Source organism: Nerophis lumbriciformis, linkage group LG13, assembly GCF_033978685.3.
Source record: "Nerophis lumbriciformis linkage group LG13, RoL_Nlum_v2.1, whole genome shotgun sequence".
NCBI lineage: Eukaryota > Metazoa > Chordata > Actinopteri > Syngnathiformes > Syngnathidae > Nerophis > Nerophis lumbriciformis.
The window spans coordinates 23,305,906-23,332,920 of record NC_084560.2 but is presented as its reverse complement, the minus strand read 5'-3'; the positions used below and the strand labels follow the sequence as shown (position 1 = coordinate 23,332,920).

General features: G+C 38.3%; 1 protein-coding gene across 2 annotated transcripts in view; it reads right to left on the bottom strand.

Annotated features, from left to right (window-relative positions):
* Positions 1-27,015, bottom strand: part of LOC133613725 (neuroligin-4, X-linked-like) — a 139,595-nt gene that overhangs the window by 68,554 nt on the left and 44,026 nt on the right. For both annotated transcript variants that reach the window (XM_061971467.1, XM_061971468.1), the window contains one exon: positions 22,933-23,146. In XM_061971467.1, coding sequence (XP_061827451.1) covers positions 22,933-23,146 — 214 coding nt within the window. The remainder of the gene's footprint in view (positions 1-22,932; positions 23,147-27,015) is intronic.

The window sequence follows — 27,015 nt, the reverse complement described above, 5'->3', positions numbered from 1 at the left end:
TGGCAAGCATCGTTTTGTCCTACTAATTTCAGCAATTCTTGAACTCATCGTAGTCTGTTTACATGTACAACTTTCTCCGACGCTGCCACAGAAAGACGTGTTTCATGCCACTCCTGCTTTGTCTCATTTTGTCCACCAAACCTTTTATGCTGTGCGTGAATGCACAAAAGGTGAGCTTTGTTGATGTAATCGTTTTGTGTTGAGTGCTAATCAGGCATACTTGGTCACTGCATGACTGCAAGCTAATCGATGCTAACATGCTATTTAGGCTAGCTGTATGTACATATTGCATCATTATGCCTCATTTGTAGCTATATTTGAGCTCATTTAATTTCCTTTACTTATGTGTATTTAGTATATTTTTCCATGTTTCATGTAATATTGGCTGCATTTCTGATAGTTGTTTGTGTGCCATGTTGTTCCAGACCACAGCAAACGTTACCCAGTTTGCAAAGACTGTAATAAATCCATTATAAGAAGACAGCCTGTCGTTTCCTTAAACTTGGACACACACATCTATACCTTTGGTCATTTCCAGGAGTTATCTTACCCTCTGAGAAGTTTTACTAATGTTTTTCAATGATGTAAAAATGTGTAGAATAAATATTCAATTTCAGCATTTCTGTCAACAAAGATTTGCGTCAGCCTGCGACACATGGTCATTTTGATAGTAGGCTAATATAGCTACTTAGCCACTTACGTCATGTGTTGCCATCATTATAACACTTATATAAGTCTTTATATTTTTTTGCGGCTCCGGATCGATTACTTTTTTGTATTTGTGGTCCAATACGGCTCTTTCAACATTTTGGGTTGTCGACCCCTGTACTAAGTATTCATTAAAAACAAAGCACAGGTTTTAATCAACAAGCATATTTCCCACATCCCTGAAGCCAGTCATATCCCTGTACAACCAAGTAATCAAGGTATTTGCCAGAAAACCTGTGAGCTGGCATCATCAATACGTCATTAAGATACACAAGCTTTATACATTTGAAAATGTTGTACATTTTAGCACACTGAAATAGTTTTTTAAATGTCTAACCTATCATGTACCACAGCTGGTTTCTAGTCTGGCTGCCAGACGTCAAGGCTCTCGTAGACCTAACACCAGATTCTCAGTCAGTGGGGACTGTGTGGTTCCTAAGTTCAGAACATCTTTCGGACAATCTACCTTTTCCTCTAACGGAGCCAGACAGTGGAACACTCTTACCACTGAATTAAAACTGAAAACCGACCTAAACCTCATCACCAGAAGTCTGAAACTGTGCCATAATTCAGATCAAAGTTTGACATTAATGCATTGTAAATTTGATTCATTGTGTATTTTTCAGCATAACAACACATATTCTATATCCTATGGGAATCCTGTGGACAGGTACCATTAATTGATTAACGTGGACCTCGACTTAAACAAGTTGAAAAATGTATTTAGGGTGTTACCATTTAGTGGTCAATTGTACGGAATATGTACTGTACTGTACAATATACTAATAAAAGTTTCAATCAATCAAATGAAGGTGTTAAAAAAAGACATTTTCTACCTATAACCCTTAAGGCAGTGCAAATCAACGTGCTAAAATGAATTTTTATTTTTTAAGAATGAAAGGGAAATGTCATGTCTGTGATTATGTTTTGTTTAGTTATGTTTTGCTTGGTTTTTGGGCACTTTTTAGTTCTTGTCTTCACTCCCTTAGTTGTCACCATAGTAACCATTAGTTTCACCTGGTTCACATCCTCATGTCACGCACCTGTCTCACGTTTTCACATTTTGAGTCACGCACCTGTTTTCACTAATCATGTCACCAGTATTTAAGCTTGTTGTTGCCAGGCAGTCGGCCTGGTGACATTATCATATCTATCAACCCTTTCTAACTCTGTTTACCTCTGTCATTATCATGCCCCGCTTATTCCATAGTGTTTGCTTCATGCCATGCCACGTAAGTTTTTGTTTTGCTCTTGTCACAGTAAGTGTTTATTGGTTTCACATCCATAGTTTTGCCTTTGTCCGAGTTTTTGTTTTGTTAGCCAAGTTTATCTCCGCCTGTGAGCGCGCCTTTTGTTTGTATCCTTTTTTTGTAGTTTGTTAGTGTTTAAAATAAAAAATGTACTCACATTCACGCCCTGCCCGCGCCAACTTTCCTTTGCATTGTCGGGAAAACACAACCCAAGGACCACGTATTGACAGGAAACGACACTTTTTTATTTGATTTTGCACATTACTCACAATCACACACGTCTTTCGCTTTTCTGTGCTTTCTAAATAGTGAGAAACCGCTAGTATGAGTAATAATCCAGGTAATGGGATTCATCTATTCCGCCTATAAAGCCCTCTAAAAAAAATATCCAACAACACCACATTGAATGCCACGACCTGCATATATAAACATGGGACCCATTACGTCCCTGCTTGGCACTCAGCATCAAGGGTTGGAATTGGGGGTTGAATCACCAAAAAATGATTCCCGGGCGCGGCCACCGCTGCTGCTCACTGCTCCCCTCACCTCCCGGGGGTGATCAAGGGTGATGGGTCAAATGCAGAGAATAATTTCACCACACCTAGTGTGTGTAACAATCATTGGTACTTTAATTAACTTAATTAACTAAGCTATAACAACATTGTTATTGTAAAACTAACACAGGGGAAATACGTACTTTTCCGGAACTACTAGCTACTAGCTGGCTTGAGCTGCTAATAACGTTGGTTGCAACATAACTGCTGCTGCTGTATTGCCTTTGATTTAGTAAACGTTCATGCATCTCACCTGTATAGGAGTGCATTGTGTTGCCAAGCCGAGAAGTTGGTCAACTTTGAAAATCCAGGCGCTACCAACTTGATATGATATGGCTCTTAACTTGGCGCTCAACAAGTGGAACATAGCATAAGACCATTACAACATCGCTAGGAAGCATTTATATATATATATATATATATATATATATATATATATATATATATATATATATATATATATATATATATACATATATATATATATCTGAGGAGTGAGGGTTATTCCCAATTTAGCGGCGAAAGTGCTGAAAGATACAAACATCCCATCAACCAGCATCTCAGTGAGAGCAGACATTTTAGGTCACTGTTTGATGTTCTTATTTGAAATGCTAATTGTCCCTGTGAAATCAATAATCCCATGAAAAAAGTTCTGACCAAAAATATTGTAAGTATTACTATGTTACATGAATGTGCCCGTTACTACGTTACAACATGTATATACAACATTTGTTGGATGGTTACACCTCCAGGTAACTTTAACACCCTCCCCGGATTGTTAATAATCAAATGTAAATAATCAAATGTAGATACTTTTTCTTATGCTTTCTGATCTCTCTCTCTCTCTCTCTCTATGTCCACTACTTGCTGTACATATCCTACCAAGTCAGTCCTACACTGTTTCAATGTCCATTTCTTTATTCTCAATTGTTGATGACTGAAGTGATGATAACAACCAAACCTAACCCCCCCCCCTCCACATCCCACACCCCGGATTGTAAATAATGTAAATAATTCAATGTATATTCTGATGATTATCTTGTGTGATGACTGTATTATGATGATAGTATATATCTGATAGTATATATCTGTATCATGAATCAATTTAAGTGGAAAAACTTATTTGGGTGTTACCATTTAGTGGTCAATTGTACGGAATATGTACTTCACTGTGCAATCTACTAATAAAAGTCTCAATCAATCAATACTAGGCAAAATAGATTGTATCCTCATTTCCTGCACTGATACAGAACCTGCCTCTTATGAGCAATTTTACTATTTAGAATACACAGAATAGGGAAAGACGTGTGTTTTGTCTCGCATAAAGAATGTGGATGACGGGCAAAATTCCCCCCAAAAAAGTGCAGTTCTCCTTTAACGGTAATTGATATTTCATCATTTATAAAAAATAATTATTTAAGTATATAAAATGTCAATATATCAGTGTCATCTGTTTTGGTATTTATTTACATACTAGGTCTGTAAATCTTTGGGCACCACACGATTTGATTCGATTCTTGGGGGTAACGATTCGATTCAGAATCAATTCTTGATTCAAAATCTATATTTTTTTTAATAACATTGGATACCAGTTCTATGATGAACTACATTTTTCCATGGAATAAATAAACAGCTCTGATCTATTTCTATATTACTTAAAAGATGTCAAACCGTGGACTATGGGGTGTTTTGTTTTCCCGGAATGCAAAGGAAAGTTTGAGCGGGCAAGGCGTGAAGGTAAGGACATATTTATTTATTACTATAAAAAAGGAACAAAAGGCGCGCACAAGGCGGAAGTACAAAAACTTGGCTAATGAAACAAACACTTGCACAAAGGCCGAAACTATGAACATGAAGCAAAACTCGTTAACTATGACATGAAAAAACAAAACTTACGTGGCATGGCAAGAAGCATAACTATGAACAGGCATGCGTATCAGAAGTAGTAGCATGGCATGAAGTGAGCAGAGGTATTGTCGCCAGGCTGACTTCCTGGCAACAATCGGTTTAAATAATAGTGACATGATTAGTGAAAACAGGTGCGTGACTCAAAATGTGAAACAGGTGAAACTAATGGTTGCTATGGTGACAAAATAAGAGAGTGAAAATGCAGGAATAAGTGTCCAAAAACCAAACAGAACATGACTTAAACAAAACATGATCACAGACATGACAAAAGAAAACTGGTTTTGTTTAACAAAATGCTTGCCAAACAATTAATAAAGTCAAATAAAATAAGGGAACAGGAGAAGTATCGAACACTTCTCTTTTCTCAAGTAAATCTGTGCAGAAGACATTTACATCAGCAAAATGATCTGCCTGAGTGGCTGGACAGGACAGATTGAAAGAAAAATAAATATTTAAAAAATCTAATTTTGACTATTTTTTTTGTTAATCGATTAAGAATCGTTACAAATTAAAATTGTGATTAATCTGAAAATCTTTTTTTTTTTTGGACACTCCTAGTATATACAAAACCCCAAACCAGTGAAGTTGGCACATTGTGTAAATGGTAAATAAGAACAGAATACAATGATTTGAAAATGCTTTTCAACTTATATTCAATTGAAGAGACTGCAAAGACAAGATATTTAATGTTCCAACTGAGAAAGTTTTTTTTTGTGCAAATAATCATTAACTTGGACTTTAATGGCAGTTACACATTGCAAAAAAGTTGTCACAGGGGCATTTTTACCACTGTGTTACATGGCCTTTCCTTTTAACAACTCTCAGTAAACGTTTGGGAACTGAGGAGACCAAACCTTGTGTGTTACCCATATCTTGGGCACTAATACACCCCCATACCATCACAGATGCTGGCTTTTCAACTTTGCGCCTATAACAATCCGGATGGTTCTTTTCCTCTTTGGTCCGGAGGACACGACGTCCACAGTTTCCAAAAACAATTTGAAATGTGGACTTGTCAGATCACAGAACACTTTTATACTTTGTATCAGTCCACCTTAGATGAGCTCGGGCACAGCAAAGCCGGCGGCGTTTCTGGGTGTTGTTGATAAATGGCTTTCGTTTTGCATAGTAGAGTTTTAACTTGCACTTACAGATGTAGCGACCAACTGTAGTTACTGACAGTGGTTTTCTGAAGTGTTCCTGAGCCCATGTGGCGATATCCTTTACACACTGATGTCGCTTTTTGATGCAGTACCGACTGAGGGATCGAGGTCAGTGCAGTGATTTCTCCAGATTCTCTGAACCATTTGATGATATTACGTACCGTAGATGGTGAAATACTCAAATTCCTTGCAATATCTCATTGAGAAATGTTGTTCTTACACTGTTCCACAATTTGCTCACGCATTTGTTCACAAAGTGGTGACCCTCGCCCGATCCTTGTTTGTGAATGACTGAGCATTTCATGGAAGCTGCTTTTATACCCAATTATGGCACCCACCTGTTCCCAATTAGCTTGTTCACCTGTGGGATTTTCCAAATAAGTGTTTGATGAGCATTCTTCAACATTCTCAGTCTTTTTTGTCACTTGTGCCAACTTTTTTGAAACATGTTGCAGGCATCAAATTTCCAAATGAGCTAATATTTGCAAAAAATTACAAAGTTTTCCAGTTCGAACGTTAAGTATCTTGTGTTTACAATGTATTCAATTGAATATAGGTTGGAAAGGATTTGCAAATCATTGCATTCTGTTTTTATTTACCATTTACACAACGTGCCAACTTCACTGGTTTTGGACATCACTTATTTCCAGTTTCTTAATACATGTCTAAAAAGGAGCAGGAAGAAGAAGAGCTTATTTAATAAATTTCATAGCAATTTCTAACACATTTGTTTGCTTTTAGTACTCACAGTGTGATTTATCGAGATTAAAACTGTTCTGCGGCCAAAGTTTTACATATTTATTCAGTACGTCTAGGAAGGACATGCAAACTGGCTGTTGCGCAGAAATAGCTGAGAGAAAGGAGACAATGCCAACTTATCAACATATATGGACTGTCAAAAATAAAAAATATTAGGCATATTGTCTACTCCGCAATATCATTTTGTAATTTTACAACTGCTGGAGGACTTGTGGTTAGAGATCGGTAGGTTGTGAGTTGAAACCCTGGCCGAGTCATACCAAAGACTATAAAAATGGGACCTATTGGCACTCAGCATCAAGGGTTGGAATTGGGGGTTAAATCACCATAAATGATTCACGGGCGTGGCCACCGCTGCTGCTCACTGCTCCCCTCACCTCCCAGGGGGTGATCAAGGGTGATGGGTCAAATGCAGAGAATAATTTCGCCACATCTAGTGTGTGACAATCATTGGTACTTTAACTTTAACTTTAAGAGCCTGATTAAAACACATTTAATTGTTGTGTTTTGGTGCCTGCTTTTTATTGATGTTTCATTAAAAAAAAAAGGAAAAATTGGTAGATGCAAGCTGCATGTTGCAAAACATAGCAAACCCCCACAGGTAGGAGCATAATAACATGACTGTGCAGTAAATGAGTGTCTCCATGATGACAGCATGTAGTACATGCAAAAACCTCAATTAAATAGTTATGAATTGTACATGCAATCTTACTACATAAAAAAATTGACCTTTTAAAAAAAATCAATTTTTCTTTAGTATTTTCTACACTTTATGCAGAGAAAATCACCCCTAATGTGCATATATCACAGGTTAAATAGAAAGCACTTCCAAAGTCCGCAATATCTGTGGTAATGGTTTTAACATTTCTTTAACCATTAATCTTTTACACTTCCTCAGTTTGATATTAACAATAAAAAATCCAATCTCCACACTGTGGCGTCCGTGTATGACAGTGTGCTACTGCTCACCAGAGATTTGCCGGTTTGCCAGTTTTATTACGACTGCGATACATAAAATGTTTCCATGAGCGTGATTATCACCAGGGGCAACCGTGAACACATCTCCTCTGTTCGCAGATTTATGTTGATAAACCAGTCAGGCACATCAGGCCCGTCTCAGCGACGTGTTAGCTCTGGCAATGCTAACATTAGCATACCTGCCCGGTGAAGTGCAGCCCGTTTAATGGAGTCGTAAAAAAAAAAGGTGCAAAAAAAAAAAAAAAGAAACAAGAGCTACGTTTTATGAAGCTGACGTAGAGAAAGCTCCCTTGCACACAATCGGCCTTATCTTTGCTTTTTAGTATTGCAGAGACGACATGCAGGTGGGCGGGAGGAGCTAGTGCCGCAGTCCATCTCCATTAGCTCGTAACATTCTGCCTTTTAACTACTAACACCCAGCAGGAAACATTTACATTGAGCTCTTCTCCAGAAAGGCTTCTCCTGTATTGAGGAAAATATATATATATTTTTTAAACAGGGCCATGAATAAATGACTCTAAGGACAAATTGTATCTGGCGTGCATAAATCAGCTAGTAGAATTTACTGGAAACATATTTGCAAATGCAGAGAGTCAATATAAATCAATATTTTGTCTTTTAGCAAAAGCAAGGAAACTACACGGCTCGGAATACCGCGTAAACCAGTGGGGTGCCAAACGTACGGCCCGAGGGCCAGATCAGGCCCGCGAACAGGTTTTACCCGGCCCGCGGGATGAGTTTGCTCAGTATAAAAATTAACCTGACTGCGGAGGGAGGTGTGGCCAGCGTGCCTGCAGGAGCAAAGGTCACCGCCTCTGTCTATGGTGCTGAGGACGAGCACCATCGGATAGGGGCGGGGCATGGGCTGGCGGCAAGACACAGCTGGCAGGTGATTAGATTTCACAGGTGGTACGTGTTAATCTAATCATCTGTTGTCTTTAACAGTAAGCGGCCGGGAGCAGGAGGAGAGCGAGGATACGGACGTGGCTGAAAAGTCGCGTCTTGCTGGAGAGAGCGCTTGTGATAAAATGTATCTACATTAAAACTTTGTTCAACTTTGCACGCCTGGCTCCTGTGAAGTGTATGTCAGTGGAACCGCTAGGAAGCGACTTCCACACTGACATTTTTGAATGAAAGAAACAGCGGTTTTAAATGTGTCCACTGGATGTCACAATAACAATTATTTGTATCTTTGTAGATGATGCTACATACGCTATATTGCCAAAAGTATTTGGCCACCCATCCAAATGATGAGAATCAGGTGTCCTAATCACTTGGCCCCGTGAATAAAATCAAGCACTTAGGCATGGAGACTGTTTCTACAAACATTTGTGAAAAAATGGGCCGCTCTCAGTGATTTCCAGCGTGGAACTGTCATAGGATGCCAACTGTGCAACAAATCCAGTCGTGAAATGTCCTCGCTCCTAAATATTCCAAAGTCAACTTTATTATAAGAAAAAGGAAAGTTTGGGAACAACAGTAACTCAGCCACCAAGTGGTAGGCCACGTAAACTGACAGAGAGGGGTCAGCGGATGCTGAAGCGCATAGTGCAAAGACTTTCTGCACAGTCAGTTGCTACAGAACTCCAAACTTCATGTGACCTTCCAATTAGCCCACGTACAGTACGCAGAGAGCTTCAGGGATTGGGTTCCCATGGCTGAGCAGCTGCATCTAAACCATACATCACCAAGTCCAATGCAAAGCGTCGGCTGCAGTGGTGTAAAGCACGTCGCCACTGGATTCTAGAGCGGTGGAGACGCCTTCTCTGGACTGATGAATCACGCTTTTCCATCTGGCAATCTGATGGACGAGTCTGGGTTTGGAGGTTGCCAGGAGAACAATACATTTTGGACTGCATTGTGCCGAGCGGGGTTGTTTTTCAGGAGTTGGGCTTGGCCCCTTAGTTCCAGTGAAAGGAACTTTGAATGCTCCAGAATACCAAAACATTTTGGACAATTCCATGCTCCCAACCTTGTGGGAACAGTTTGGAGCGGGCCCCTTACTCTTCCAACATGACTGTGCACCAGTGCACAAAGCAAGGTCCATAAAGACATGGATGACAGAGTCTGGTGTGGATGAACTTGACTGGCCTGCACAGAGTCCTGACCTGAACCCGATGGAACAACTTTGGGATGAATGAGAACGGAGACTGAGAGCCAGGCCTTCCCAGTGCGCTTTTGAAAGAGTGGGGGGGAAATTTCTATAAACACACTCCGCAACCTTGTGGACAGCCTTCCCAGAAGAGTTGAAGCTGTAATAGCTGCAAAAGGTGGACCGACATCATATTGAACCCTATGGGTTAGGAATGGGATGGCACTTCAAGTTCATATGTGAGTCAAGGCAGGTGGCCAAATACTTTTGGCAATATAGTGTAAGTGAGGAAACTGACTGGACTTATATAAAACCAAGGTCATTTGCATACATTGCAGCGATGAATTCTCTTATTGCAGCCAAACAAGTTTGGAATAGCATCTGAAATCCAAACACATGTTTGAGGCAGCTGCTAGCGAGGACGTTATTACTGCATGGACAAAAGGCAGGACACGACAAACAACGCTGGTCAACAAAAGTACCACAGATAGGTTAAGCAATGGTTTTGTAGCAACTGCGATTAATTATGATTAATCCAAATACAAAAGTGCGATTAATCCAATTCTTCTCAAAATGGGCTATGTCAGTATTATACTTCAAACCCTGCTAGAAAAGCTGTGTACTGCAAAACATGCTCATTGTAGCCATTCATTCTAACTGCCTCGTTTTGATTTAAAAAATATATGTTTTGTAGGTCAAAGTGTTTCATGTATTGTGCTCCTGAGTTAATGTTGCTAATCAATTTGAATGTATTGTTATTTAGTGAGTTTATTTTTTAATTGTATTTTTCAGCATCAAATGATCAAATGGTGCAAGTCGGTCATGTTTATTGTTGAAATAATGATTATATTTGTTTTGTTTTTTAATTTCAGGCAATTAATGAAATATTTTCTGTTATCGACAAAAACAATGTTAATAAGGTTATTATTTGCTATAAGTTGATATCTTTCTTTTGTTATTTATAGACAAATGATACGGCGGACAGCGGGGGGCTAAATGTTTTCTTCTCCCGAGGAGGTCGTAACAGAAAATAACTAGAAAGCACTGCATTATTCTGATTTTTTTTTAAACTAATTTGACAGCAATAAACTATCTTTTCACAGTTTTTTTGATAAACTGTATGGACCCAAAGACAAAATCGCATTCTTTAAAATTGAGTTTTCATTGACAATTGGTAAATTTAGTCTATAAGTCTGTGTGGGGGAGGGGGGTGGCCTGCGGACCTGCAGCGAAGCGGGGTGTGTCAGGATCGGCTTCGAGATTAGTGACAGGTGCGTAGATGACACAGCTGTGAGTGTTTGTCTGATCACCTGTCGCTCTGTTAAAGGCAGCGGTCGGGGAAGAGAGGAGGTTGTTGATGGCGGAGAAACTTAAACATGGCTGAAAAGCACCCTTTATTGAAAAATAAATCATTGCTCGCAAAGATGAACACGGCTGTAATGTCCATCATTGGTGGTCCAGAGCAATGCTTTTCAACCTTTTTTGAGTCAAGGCACATTTTTTGTGTTGAAAAAAGCCGGAGGCACACTACCAGCAGAAATCATTAAAAAATGAAACTCAGTTGTTGAAAGTCGCGATGAGGTGGCGACTTGTCCAGGGTGTACCCCGCCTTCCGCCCGATTGTAGCTGAGATAGGCTCCAGCGCCCCCCGCGACCCCAAAGGGAATAAGCGGTAGAAAATGGATGGAGAAAAAAAATGGACTTTAAAGCTAACCAAGCATGCATCAATATAGCTCTTGTCTCAAAGTAGGTGTACTGTCACCACCTGTCACATCACACCCTGACTTATTTGGAGTGTTTTGCAGTTTTCCTGTGTGTAGTGTTTTAGTTCTTGTCTTGCGCTCCTATTTTGGTGTCTTTTTCTCTTTTTTTGGTATTTTCCTGTAGCAGTTTCATGTCTTCCTTTTGAGCGATATTTCCCGCATCTACTTTGTTTTAGCAATCAAGACTATTTCAGTTGTTTTTATCCTTCTTTGTGGGGACATTGTTGATTGTCATATCATGTTCGGATGTACTTTGTGGACGCCGTCTTTGCTCCACACGCTGTAAGTTTTTGCTGTCGTCCAGCATTCTGTTTTTGTTTACTTTGTAGCCAGTTCAGTTTTAGTTTGGTTCTGCATAGCCTTCTCTAAGTTTCTGTGCCTTTTGTTAGGGGCACTCACCTTTTGTCTATTTTTGGTTTAAGCATTAGACACCTTTTTACCTGCATGCTGCCTCCCGCTGTTTCCGACATCGACAAAGCGATTAGCTACCTGCTGCCACCTACTGATATAGAAGAGTATTACACGGTTACTCTGCCGAGCTCTAGACAGCACCGACACTCAACAACAACACATCATTTGCAGACTATAATTACTGCTTTGCAAAAAATATTTTTAACCCAAATAAGTGAAATTAGATCATCTCCCACGGCACACCAGACTGTATCTCACGGCACACCAGACTGTATCTCACGGCACACTAGTGTGCCGCGGCACAGTGGTTAAAAAACACTGGTTCAGAGAACCCGGAGGAGCAAGACCTCCACAGTCTGTAATATTTTTAACTGCTCAACAGTCCTGCTTCATGTTTTATATTCATATTTTTAACTGCTAAACATCCTGCTTTGCTGATCAAATTAGCATCAAAAGGTCCTCCTGTTGTTTGGCAACTCGCTAACTACCTTTGAGACACGTGTTTTTCCAGTGGGACCACTGGTGTGCTTGAGCGACAAGAAGAAAAGCTTTGAGAGAGGAATCATTTGATTACAGGATTGCGGTAAAACCAGGAAAACCAACCTAGGTTTTGCGTGGCCCTAAACAAAGACTGCGTTTGTGGTCCCATTTTGGTCTTTAATATTACTTATTTATCATTATCAGTATACTCATGAAAGTCCCCCACCCTGCCCTAAACCTAATCAAGCTTTTGAACCAGTGGCATCATTATTCTTAAAGCTCTTTCAATTATTTGGTGTCGTTCCTTTTTTTTTAAACTTAATTTTTTTGATTGTTGTTTTTTTTTTTTTTTTACAAAATAGTGCTGGCAAATTTAGTGTAAAGTACCGTATTTTCCAAACTATAAGGCGCACCGGATTATAAGTCGCACCGCATCATAAGGCGCATAGAATAGACGCTACAGTAGAGGCTGGGGTTACGTTATGCACCCCGTAGTTGCGAGACCTGTTGTGGCTCAATATTGGTCCATATATAAGGCGCACCGGATTATAAGGCGCACTGTCAGCTTCTGAGAAAATTTGAGGTTTTTTGGTGCGCCTTATAGTGCGGAAAATACAGTAGCCAGAATGTGAGTTTTAGAAATCATACAACCTGTTTCCCTTTTGTGTTTCCTTTTAGTGTAAGACAGAGATTAGCTAATTTATGTAGGGTTATTAATGGATTATATTAATCATAATTATACAGCATTATTATGAGTGTTATTATTTGTAGTGCATCTATGAATGAATGAATTGAATGAATGAATTTATTTATTTATTTCGGCAGACAGACATATATAGCAACACTTCATCACTCTTTGTAGTTTGACAGACATGCAACGGCACCCACCAAAAAGGGATACGGGAAAAAAAGCAAGAATGCTTATCCCTGTCCTGCCCCTAAATTACAATCAACTTATATGTTGGTTATATATGTTGGTCAGATTTGATGGGTACATGACAATTTCAGAACAAGTATAACATATGATAATGGTTGATAATGACAAGTCAGTATACATACACCGATATGGGTATATTTCGGTTTCTGAAGCCTTGTCTGATGTGTTATGTCCCTTATTCCACAGTGAGTTTATTTGCACCTGTGTCCCACAGTTGAGATATTCCAAACAACTAGTCATGTTTTTGATAGTTTCCCAACAACACATTTTTTACCGCAAGGTTGAACACTCTTAGGCTAGAAGACACTTTAATATATCCGCTCACATTGTCCCACAGTTTCACTCCCGCTATAGATAACATTGAGCCTTGAATGTGGAATTTACTATGTTATGTTTGAATTTCAGGATACCCCTGAGTTCATGTGGACCATCTCTGAGTGAAAACAGACTCTGTATATTTGCAAGTAGAGCCCTTTGTGAGGCCATAAACATAACTTGAAAGCTACTGTATTGGATTATATCATGTAGTTTAAGAAAATTACTCATTATGAACAGATCATTTGTATGAGCTCTGTATGGGGCATAATGTATCATTCTAATTGCCTTTTTCTGGAGCTTAAATAGCGGTTCAAAGTGTCCATGAAGGTGTGCCCCCAAGCTTCAGCGCAATACTGTAAATGTGGCAATTAAAGAGCTAAGTAAATCGTTCGAAGTGAATTTTGATTTAATAATGTTTGCATTTTCCACAATATGGAGTCATCCTTAGCCAATTGAGACTGTATTGCTTTCACATGTGGTTTCCAAGTCATCTATGGGGGGTTAAGCTTCCCTGTCTATAAAAACTAGTGACACATCTGTTTCAGACTTTAATCAGGGTTTCTTGAATGCACCACAATTATGTGCAATGAGATGCAACTTAAACCTCACTTAAACATAACATTTATTATTTTTACATTTTCTTTAACACAGAGGAGTCCAAAATGTGGCCCAGGGGCCATTTGCGGCACACAGCTAATTTTATATTGGCCTGCAGCACATTTTAAAAATACTATTACTAAAAAATATATATATAAAAAGTTGAATAAAAGAGAAAACAGGTCAAATGTAACAAGAAAATGTAGCAATATTGACACTATTAACACAAAGCTGCCACGCAGGCAGTTAAATGCGTTATAAAACTGGCATTGCTTAAAAAATAATAAAAACTTATAATGGATGGATGGATCTGAAAATAATCTACAGATTTAAGCGTTGAAAGTATAAATAATATATATTGATATAGGACTTATTTTTAACCTTTTTTGAGTGGGGGCCAATTGTGTCTCCAAGATTTTGAGTCTGATTTTTGTTTTGTTTTGTTTTGTTTTTAAGTACCAGTGCAGTGGAAAAACAAGTTAACTGGCTTATTTGTGTTTCATTGTACTAGTGTTGTCCCGATACCAATATTTTGGTACCTGTACCAAAATTATTCCGATACTTTTCAGTACTTTTCTAAGTAAAGGGGACCGCAAAAAAATGCATTATTGGCGTTATTTTAACAAAAAAATCTTAGGGTACATTAAACATATGTTTATTATTGCAATGTTGTCCTTAAATAAAATAGTGAACATACAAGACAACTTGTCTTTTATTAGTAAGTAAGCAAACAAAGGCTTCTAATTTAGCTGCTGACGTATGCAGTAACATATTGTGTCATTTATCATTCTATTATTTTGTCAAAATTATTAAGGACAAGTGGTAGAAAATAAATTATTAATGTACTTGGTCATTTACTGTTAATATCTGCTTATTTTTTCTTTTTACATGTTCTATCAACACTTCTGTTAAAATGTAATAATCATCCATGCTTTTGTTGTTGGGATGCTTTACATTAGTTTTGGATGATACCACAAATTTGAGTATCAATCCGATACAAAGTCTTTACAGGATCATACATTGGTCATATTCAAAGTCCTCATGTGTGCAGGGACATATTTCCTGAGTTTATACATTTAAAAAAAAACTAAAAAAGATGTTGTGATGCCAAAGAATATTGATATAATCAGAGTAGTATCAACTACATATGCTCCTGTACTTGGTATCATTACAGTGGATGTTAGGTGTAGATCCACCAATGGCGTTTGTTTACATTTTGACACCGGTGAGCTACAGTGTGTAGGGAAGCATGTTTAGCTATTCCTCGTCCTGCAGGGATGATACTTGTAAAAAAGGTACTTTATTTGTCACCATGGAGACGAGGATTAGTGATTTAGAAGTAGCTAAAACACTGCAGACTTGTGGATGGACTTTGGCCGCTAGCGAGCTAGCCATGTCTTAAAGCACCTCTTCCTGAGGGCGTTTCAGTGTTATAACTTCACCTTTATCGTTAGTTTTTAAGCCAAAATGCATCCGTTCTCCCTTTTCTGTCTACACACTGTCTGTTTGTAAGTACTCCGTGTGTGTGCGCTGCCGAACATGCTCCTCTGCTCATAAACCAGCAAAGACACAACGTGACGACGAAGGGGGTGCAAAGGGGTGGGGGACCAGTACTTTTTAGAGGCAGTATAGTACCGAATATGATTCATTAGTATCGCGGTACTATACTAATACCAATATACCCTACAACCCTACATTGTATCCATTAAACCATATCCATTTGTATTTACAATCCGTAAAGTCTGTGAAAACACCGTTAAAAATGCCACAAATTCAGTCAGCTATTTTGAATATTGTGCTCTGAATTAGAGATGTCCGATAAATGCCTTAAAATGTAATATCGGAAATTATCGGTATCGTTTTTTTTATTATCGGTATCTGGTTTTTTTTTGTTTTTTTGTTTTTTTTTTATTAAATCAACATAAAAAACACAAAATACACTTACAATTAGTGCACCAACCCCAAAAAAACTCCCTCCCCCATTTACACTCATTCACACAAAAGGGTTGTTTCTCTCTGTTATTAATATTCTGGTTCCTACATTATATATCAATATATATCAATACAGTCTGCAAGGGATACAGTGCGTAAGCATACATGATTGTGCGTGCTGCTGGTCCACTAATAGTACTAACCTTTAACAGTTAATTTTACTCATTTTCATTAATTACTAGTTTCTATGTAACTGTTTTTATATTGTTTTACTTTCTTTTTTATTCAAGAAAATGTTTTTAATTTATTTATCTTATTTCATAAAAAAGATTTTAAAAGTACCTTATCTTCACCATACCTGGTTGTCCAAATTAGGCATAATAAGGTGTTAATTCCACGACTGCATACATCGGTTGATATCGATATCGGTTGATATCGGTATCGGTAAATAAAGAGTTGAACAATATAGAAATATCGGATATCGGCAAAAAGTCATTGTCGGACATCCCTACTCTGAAAATCTTCGGCTATTTTCGGAGATTGACATCACAGTAGTAAAGCTTCTGCACTCTGACCATCGTATCAGATCAGTCATACTGGAAAAACGCAAAATTTGGAAAGAGATGTCATTCATAATCCTTATGTAAGACAAGAACACTTGGCTTTTTTTTTTCATTCGATATCGTAAATAAATAGATCCAACAATTGATTCAACAGATCGGGGGTCCTCTGTTGCGCTCATTATACTCTCTCTAAAAACATCCAGAAACTGCTCCATTTACATGTTCTGACGTGAAAATTAACCAAATATGAGTGATATTGTTATTATAACTGCTAACGCAGACAGACTATTTTAGCGGCGCATTGACAGCCGTGAGCTACACTGCAAAAACTGAAATCTAAGTAAGGGTGATATTTGCTTATTTTCTGTCTGATAAGATAATTCTTCTCACAAAGCAGATTTTATGTTAGAGTGTTTTACTTGTTTTAAGGGTTTTGGTCCTAAATGATCTCAGTAAGATATCACAGCTTATAGCTGAGATTTTATGACCTATATTGAGTAAAACATGCTTGAAACTAGAATATCAAGTGTTGCAAAGCTGTGTCATCAACACTCACAAGTATAAAACTGTTTTTTTAAAGTAATAATTTCTTATTTCAAGCATGAAATAAAAAAATCATGACTTTGGCACAATTGTGTCTCATAATTAAAACAGATGACAACCAAATGGACTTTGCTGTTTTATTTTCAATGAAACAAGAGAAAATATGTACTCATATCGTAGAACCGTTGGCACAGTACAGTAAACTGACAGTAAATATTTAAACATTTGACATGTGACATTTCAAACTATTTTGAACAGAAATAGTTCATGCACATTCAGATAAATTCTTCAAAATTAATTTTTTTTCAAATTTGGCCGAGGGCTGGGCTGTATATATACGCACTAATTGACTGAAAGAGCACGCACTTGGCGCGATGATGTCATGTTATCGATGGAAAAATGCCTTTTTAGACCATATGATTTTCCTGAGTGGCTAGGAGACCCCGAGAGTAACAAGTGGTTGCCTTGTTGCCTTTCCATTAAGAACAATAAATTAGTTTTTAGTATAAGTTTGCTGGTTTCAAGAAATGTATATCATTATGTCAAGATAATAGCACTAGCATTTACTTTATTTAAGAATATTTTTCAACATATTGAGCAAAAAGGTCTCTTTTTTTTTTCTACCAAGAAAAGTGCACCCTATTTTAAGGTATTTTTGGGTTCATTGAGGTTAGCTAATTTTACTTGTTTTGGAAAGTCTTGACAAGCTAAATTTTTTTGTTCCATTGGCAGATAATTTTGCTTAGTTCAAATAAAATACCCCTAATTTTTGTAATTTTTTTTTCTTGTTTTTGAACACTGACTTTTTGCAGTGTAATGCTAGCTTACGCTGCTATTGTTGACACACTGAGCCGGCGGCTGCTTCTGCATCGTCTCAAACTTGCTAAAAGAAAATTCTAGAATAATTTATGCAGCTCTCACCTGGTAGAAGACAAATGTGGCCATGAACCGACAGGCTGGTCGACTATAACGTCCGCTGAGATGGCGAAATAGACACAAAAAGACGCTTCCCGCAGGAACTTTTTTCAACCCTTCGTGAGGATTGCGATTGAATCTTTATCTAAACAGAATTATGTGAGCGTCCCGTCAGTCTGTATCCCAGTGAGAGTGGAAACAGTACAGTAAGTGTTTGTTTTATTATGGTTAGTTATGGTTAGTTTGTATGTTTAGCACCTAGCAATGTTGCAGATGCTATAGTGTCACAATGAAACTGCATCCATCACTCAGCCTCTAAAACTTATTGCTCATCCTCTTTGTGCTCGGGCTCAAAAATATAAGATCCTGGTTAATAATTTCCCCGAAAGTAATAGTTGTTGGCTTTCACAAAGTCTGCTTGATTAGCATTGTTGTTGATAGGGAAGCGCTCTTTAGTTCCAAAAACGATGTCAGGCGATCACGTGACTGTTTTCTTTATTATCTCTCAAAATGGCTCAGGAATCTCCGTGGGATTGATACTATTTTGATCATATCTATTTATTCGCAAACTTTGGAAGTCTTTTGGTGTCATAAATCAGACATATATGATATTAGCTTCAATATAGAGAAAACTTGTTTCTACTGGTACTTTAAATGTCATTGTTCAAAAAATAGTAACGACTCAAAAACAATGTTGTTATGAACCATTTACCCTTTCAAAGCTCCAATTACTTCATATCAAACATTCCACTTGAACATTTTTTTGGGGGGAAATATTGCATATTTTGTGTTTCTGCCATTTAAAACTGGGTTTTCTTTGACAAAAAGGGCATACAACATATAAATTATTAGGATATGAATTTTTTTTTTTAGATCTGAAGTTGATCTTAGCATTGTAAATGACTTGTTTTTAACACTTTAATGATTGAAATCCTATTGGGTCCTTGGGACCTTAAACATTCATTAAAATTGTGAGGAGCCCTAATGGATACAATAAACATTGTATTGGTTTTGAAATTGAAAAATATCAAAATGGCCCCCGCATGCTTTCAATTTTTTTATTGTGTGGCCCTCAGTAGAAAAAGTTTGGTCATCCACTCTGTCATCCTGTTTCTCAAATGTGTGTGAATGCATACATTTGAGCTTTGACGAAGTTATGGCGTCTGTGTCGAATGGACAGTGAAGTATTTATTCCAAGCTGGGTTTCTGCTACCAGGAGGAATGAACCATTCTACATTTTTACAAAAGGGGTGTAGGTCGTGTTACATTTGATTCAAACAACCTTATATTTGAAAGTAACCCTTCACAACAGCATAGAGCAGGGGTGTCAAACTCGGTTTCATTGGAGGCCACATCGCAGTTATGGCTGCCCTCAGAGGGCCACTTGTAACAGTGAATAAAATATACATTTGAAATTGCTTCATTGCACATTTATTTACTGTTATGTATTTTTACGTTACACTGTAAGAAAAATATGTAGATTTTAGAGTAAAATTTAGCTGCGGAAATTTTACCATAAAATGTACAATGTTTTTTACAATGTATATTGTAAATGTAAATGGGAAAACAGTACCACTGTTTTACTGTAAAATCTACGGTCGTTGTTTTTACGCTGTATTACTGTAAATTGAAAAACAATATTACACATTTTTTGGTTTTGGTTTTTTACAGTAAAATTCTGGCAGCTGAGCTACCAGTTTTTTTACCCAAAAATATTTTTTACATTGTACAATTTGATGGATAAGTTGCTTCAAAATCATGAGCCAAGCAGATAATTAAGTACTTATTTTGATGTTTGGAATGTGCGATAATATAACATTTGTTGCAATATTAGATTAAGTATAAAATATGAAATTGCATATTTATAAAATAATCTTGCCTTCCTTCATACTTCAACTGAGCTACTAGTTTTTTACCAATTTTTTTTTTTTTACATTGTACAATTTGATGGAGAAATTGCTTCAAAATTATGAGTCAAGTAGGTAATTAAGTACTTAGTTTGATGTTTGGAATGTGCGATTTTATAATCCATCCATCCATTTTCTACCGCTTGTCCCTTTGATATAATATATGTTGCAATATTAGATTAAGTTTAAAATATGAAATTACAGAGTACATGTATTTTTTTCTGTCAAAATAGAAAAATATGTAGATTTTAGAGTAAAGTTTAGCTGCCAAAATGTTACCTTAAAATGTTTATTTCGATGTATACTGTAAATGTAAATGGGAAAACAGTACCACTGTTTTACTGTAAAATCCATGTTTGTTGTTTTTACGGTGTATTACTGTAAATTGAAAAACAATATTACACATTTTTTGGTTTTGTGTTTTTACGGTAAAATTCTGGCAACTGAGCTACCAGTTTTTTACCGAAAAATATTTTTTACATTGTACAATTTGATGGATAAGTTCCTTTAAAATCATGAGCCAAGCAGATATTTAAGTACTTATTTTGATGTTTGGAATGTGCAATAATATAATATTTGTTGCGATATTAGATTAAGTTCAAAATATGAAATTGCATACAGTATATGTATTTTTTTTCTGTCAAAATAGAAAGTTGACTACAATTTAGAAACAAATAGACGCATGGTAATTCCAAGTCTTTGCGGGCCACATAAAATGAGTTGGCGGGCCAGATATGGTCCCCGGGGCCTTGAGTTTGACATGGGTTTATGTTAGAATAATTATGTATATATTATCACACAACTTTTATGCTTAAGGGCCGTTGCTATAATTATTGTCAATTGTACTGAAGTGGTATTTTTCTTTGTCTGTGCAAAGCTGGCAATTCAAAAGATTGCAAGCCAGTCTCGTATCAGTGTCTGTGTCCAGGAACGGCCTGCTGACTGCCAAGGCCGAACACCGCCGTGACGCAGACAGGGCAGAGACAAGGCGATATCACCAGTGTCAACACATTTGCATTTCTTGTATAATCATGTATTGTGTCTAACCGGAGCTGTCGAGATTAACCCCATTCCCTCAGCGACAGCTTCAGTGATGTAACCAGGGACTTCCCAAATAAATAGAGGAAGCACGTGGGCTAGACTTTAGAACAGGGGTAGGGAATCTATGGCTCTCGAGCCAGATGTGGCTCTTTTGATGACTGCATCTGGCTCTCAGATCAATCCTAGCTGACATTGCTTAAAGGGGAACATTATCACCAGACCTATGTAAGCGTCAATATATACCTTGATGTTGCAGAAAAAAGACCATATATTTTTTAACCGATTTCCGAACTCTAAATGGGTGAATTTTGGCAAATTAAACGCCTTTCTATTATTCGCTCTCGGAGCGATGACGTCACATCGGGAAGCAATCCGCCATTTTCTCAAACACATTACAAACACCGAGTCAAATCAGCTCTGTTATTTTCCGTTTTTTCGACTGTTCTCCGTACCTTGGAGACATCATGCCTCGTCGGTGTGTTGTCGGAGGGTGTAACAACACGAACAGGGACGGATTCAAGTTGCACCAGTGGCTCAAAGATGCGAAAGTGGCAAGAAATTGGACGTTTGTTCCGCACACTTTACCGACGAAAGCTATGCTACGACAGAGATGGCAAGAATGTGTGGATATCCTGCGACACTCAAAGCAGATGCATTTCCAACGATAAAGTCAAAGAAATCTGCCGCCAGACCCCCAGGAAAAGAGAACGGATGAGGGTATGTCTACATAATATATTAATTGATGAAAACTGGGCTGTCTGCGCTCTCAAAGTGCACGTTGTTGCCAAATGTATTTCATATGCTGTAAACCTAGTTCATAGTTGTTAGTTTCCTTTAATGCCAAACAAACACATACCAATCGTTGGTTAGAAGGCGATCGCCAAATTTGTCCTCGCTTTCTCCCGTGTCGCTGGCTGTCGTGTCGTTTTCGTCGGTTTCGCTTGCATACGGTTCAAACCGATATGGCTCAATAGCTTCAGTTTCTTCTTCAATTTCGTTTTCGCTACCTGCCTCCACACTACAACCATCCGTTTCAATACATGCGTAATCTGTTGAATCGCTTAAGCCGCTGAAATCCGAGTTTGAATCCGAGCTACTGTCGCTATACCTTGCTGTTGTTTCCGCCATGTTTGTTTGTGTTGGCTTCACTATGTGACGTCACAGGAAAATGGACGGGTGTTTATAACGATGGTTAAAATCAGGCACTTTGAAGCTTTTTTTAGGGATATTGCGTGATGGGTAAAATTTTGAAAAAAACTTTGAAAAATAAAATAAGCCACTGGGAACTGATTTTTAATGGTTTTAACCCTTCTGAAATTGTGATAATGTTCCCCTTTAACACGATAAGTAATGAATAATTCCGCTGGTCATCACAGTGTTAAAAATAAGCACGTATCAACCAGACTACAAAGCCATCAGCAAAACCATGCAGCATTAATGGTAAGAAGTATTTTATTTATTATTGGTTACCTTCAGAATAACAATGTTATTAAAAAGAAAAAGAAACTTATTATACTCAAAAAATGTTGGTCTTACTTAAAAATGCAAGCATTTACAAAAATACATTTTAAAATATTTGGCTTTCATGGCCCTCTCAGCCAAAAAGGTTACCGACCGAGCTTTAGAACGTAGTTTGGATCTGTAACTAGAATACAGTCCAAAACACGTGTCTCCTCATATAAGCCAAATTGAACTCTGTCTCTGCATGATTCCTTGCTTCTCGTCTGTTTAATAGATGTCATCAGTGTTTAAACCTGACAGTTTATGTGACGTGTGTGAATCTTTACAGTATATACACCTCATATAATATCACCTGTCTTTTTCTAGGGGGAAAAAAGGCAACATGGTATATTCATGCTTTTTCCATACAGTTTCTATCTGTTCATTCACATTCACACACTAGGGCCAATTTAGTGTTGCCAATCAACCTATCCCCAGGTGCATGTTTTTAGAGGTGGGAGGAAGCCGGGGTGACGCAGTCACGGCTCCACACAGAAAGACCCCGAGCCCGGGGACCGAACCCAGGACCTTCTTATTGTGAGGCACAGGCACTAACCCCTGTGACACCGTGCTGCCCCCAATGAAATGTTTAAAATGTAAAACTCCTCCTTACCTCGTCGCCATGTGCAGAGTCCGCCCAGGGTGGCGTGGCTTCACTCTGGCAGTGGTGGTAGAAGGAGTAGAAGTAGGTAGGCGACCCGTACTGAGCGTGCAGGTCTGCCGTGGCGATGGCAGGGGCCACCCACTGGTGGTCTGTGAACAACGCCACCAGGGTCTTCCGTCTTGTTTCCGCATTGTCACGGTCGGCCCAGTCGGTGTACATGAACCTTCAAAACATGACACGTTTGTCAGTCGACCAGTCAATGTGTAAAGCAATCGTCTCTCATCATGTAAACCCATAATTATGTGACAAGATAACGTTTTTGGTGTTGTCATGAAATATGGCCGTATCACACCTGTATGAGCAAACTGCAGGGCAGGGGTCCTCATTAAGCATAAGTATTCATTTGAGCCCCCAAACATCACCCAAAGTCAGGTTGGATAAAATAACCTTCACCATTGTTATTTATATTTGTATTTTACAAATACTTTGTATAATATGTTTAAATTTTGTTGTTGTTATTACAAAATAATGTTATTGGTGATGAGTACCTTAACCATTTGAACTGATACAGTTCCATTTTCCAGGTTACTGGTGTCATGTCTGCGTGATCATGTTTTGTTTTAGTCATGTTCGGTTTTGTTTTTGGACTTTTTGTGCACTTTTGTTTGTTGTCACCATAGCAACCATTAGTTTTCACCTGTCACGTCACGCACCTGTTTCACGTTTTGAGTCACGCACCTGTTTTCACTAATCATGTCTGTAGTATTTAAGTTCATTGTTTTCAGTTTGTCTTTCTGGCAACATTGCATTCATACCCCTGACTTTCTGCTTCACACTCTGTTTACCTCTGCGCACTTCATGCCATGTCCAAGTAAGTTGTTTCTATTCATGCCACAGTTAGCGACTTTTGTTCATGTCCTTAGTTTTTTGCCCACGTGCAAGTATTTGTTTCATTTGTCAAGTTTGTACTTCCGCCTTGTGCGCGCCTTTAGTTTGTACTTTTTTTATAATATTTAATAAATCATGTACTTACATTCCCGTCTCGCCCGAGCCAACTTTCCGTTGCCTTCCGGAAAAACAAAACCCAAGGACCAAGTCATGACAACTGGGAATATATACTGGTACTCAACGGTACCATTTTTTTGTAAAAAAACCAAAACCAGTGAAGTTGACACGTTGTGTAAATGGTAAATAAAAACAGAACACAATGATTCGTTAATGTTATGATCCGCTGGCCGGATCATATTCTGTTTGTTTTCAAGTCACTTGTGTTTTCAGCATCTCTTGAGTTTGTTTGTTTCTGTTGCCATGACGGCAGATTACAGTCACCTGCCTCTGGTTAGTGTTCCGGACGCGCACCTGTTGCCCGGGCACTAATCAGAGGGCTATTTAGTTTACGCGCTAGACTCACTCGGTCTGTTGGTCTTGTTTGCTCCCATGCAACAAGTTACGCTCTTGGTTACGCTCATAGTCTGCATTTTGATATTAGCATCTTTTGGCTACCCTTTTGTTTTCCGTGCCGTGGGCACCGCGCAGCATATTTTGTTCTGCACTTAAAAATAAATAATTTATTCTCACCTGCAAGCCGCTTCCTGACATCCCTCTGCATCGTGAAAAGACGACCTCCGGCATCACAATGCCACGCAAGCGTAACAGTTAAATCCTTTTCAACCTATATTCAATTGAATAGACTGCAAAGACAAGGTACTTAACATTCGAACTGAGAAACGTTGTTCTTTTTCGCAAATATTAGCTCATTTTGTAATTTGATGCCTGCAACGTGTTTCAAAAAAGCTGGCACAAGTGGCAAAAAAAGACTGAGAAAGTTGAGGAATGCTCATCAAACACTTATTTGGAACATCCCACAGGTGAACAGGCGAATTGGGAACAGGTGGGTGCCATGATTGGGTATAAAAGCAGCTTCCATGAAATGCTCAGTCATTCACAAACAGGGATGGGGCGAGGGTCACCACTTTGTGAGCAAATTGTCCAACAGTTTAAGAACAACATTTCTCAACAAATTATTGCAAGGAATTTAGGGATTTCACGATATACGGTCTGTAATATCATCAAAAGGTTCAGAGAATCTGGAGAAATCACTGCACGTAAGCGATGATATTACAGACCTTCGATCCCCCAGGCAGTACAGCATCAAAAAGCGACATCAGTCTGTAAAGGATATCACCACATGGGCTCAGGAACACTGACTGTCAGTAACTACAGTTGGTCGCTACATCTGTAAGTGCAAGTTAAAACTCTACTATGCAAAGTGAAAGCCACTTATCAACAACACCCAGAAACGCTGCCGGCTTCACTGGGCCCGAAATCATCTAAGATGGACTGATGCAAAGTGGAAAAGTGTTCTGTGGTCTGACGAGTCCACATTTGAAATTGTTTTTGAAAACTGTGGACGTCGTGTCCTCCGGACCAAACAGGAAAATAACCATCCGGAGGCGCAAAGTTCAAAAGCCAACATCTGTGATGGTATGGGGGTGTATTAGTGCCCAAGGCATGGGTAACTTACACATCTGTGAAGGCACCATTAATGCTGAAAGGTACATACAAGCAATGTTATCATGGACGCCCCTGCTTATTTCAGCAAGAAAATGCCAAGCCACGTGAGGGTCACCACTTTGTGGACAAATGCGTGAGCAAATTGTCGAACAGTTTAACAACAACATTTCTCAAACAACTATTGCAAGGAATTTATGGATTTCCCCATCTATGGTGCGTAATATCGTCAAAATGCTCAGATAATCTGGAGAAAGCACTGCACGTAAGCGGCAAGACCCAAAACCAACATTGAATGCCCGTGATCTTCGATCCCTCAGGCGATACTGTAACGCACAACGTCTTTTTCATGGACGCCCCTGCTTATTTCAACAAGACAATGCCAAGCCACATTCTGCACGTGTTACAACAGCGTGGCTTCATTGTAAAAGAGAGCGGGTACTAGACTGGCCTGCCTGTAGTCCAGACCTGTCTCCCATTGAAAATGTGTGGCGCATTATGAAGCCTAAAATACGAGAGACCCCGGACAACTTAAGCTGTACATCAAGCAAGAATGGGAAATAATTCCACCTGAAAAGCTTCAAAAATGTGTCACCTCAGTTCCCAAACGTTTACTGAGTGTTGTTAAAAGGAAAGGCCATGTAACACAGTGGTAAAAATGCCCCTGTGCCAACTTTGCTGCCATTAAATTCTAAGTTAATGATTATTTGCACACAAAAAAAACAAGTCTTTCAGTTTGAACATTAAATGTCTTGTCTTTGCAGTCTATTCAATTGAATATAAGTTGAAAAGGATTTGCAAATCATTGTATTCTGTTTTTATTTACAAATTACACAATGTGCCAACTTCCCTGGTTTTGGGTTTTGTACTTTTGTGTGTGTTAATACATGTTAATTGTTTAATAATAAAATCAAATTCTTAATGTAACATTTTTTTAAATGAGCGTAATATAGAATAGAATAGAATACAGAGTATAATTTGCATGTATTCAGCAGATTCAGCATGCAGTTGCAGTTCCAGATTTAGTCTTAAGTTTTACCCCACATAGTGTTTATACTGTAAGTATTATACTTATTATACACTTGCTATTTGATTATAACGTGCATTTTAGTTGTGGCTTTCATAACCAATATAGGAGGTGTCAAAATTGCCATGGAAAATCGCTAATGCTAATCAGTAGCATGTATAAGGCAAAACCAATGTAGCACTGAGCTAGTGGGGCCTTACTTTACATTCAAGCATTTGTCTATCATGCATGCTTGCCTTTGTTGGCATTGTGAATTGTAAATTACCAAGAGGCAGTTTGGCTGAGTCTGCTCTGAGTGCTGCTTGAGTGATTCTTTCCTTGCCAAGTGTTTGAGCCGGTGTTAATTGTGCAACCCGGCGGTATGGAAATACGGCACTATTTAATTTTACATAAGTTAACACTGGTAATACCGACAGAATTCGTTAATAAATAAATTAATTAATTAATTAATTATTAAAGTCTGTAAGAAGGATTGACTTGAAATTTCCCTTTTCATTGTGTTGTAGAAAACACACAATGTAACTTCCAGGTGTTTTGTTCAATCGCCACAAGAT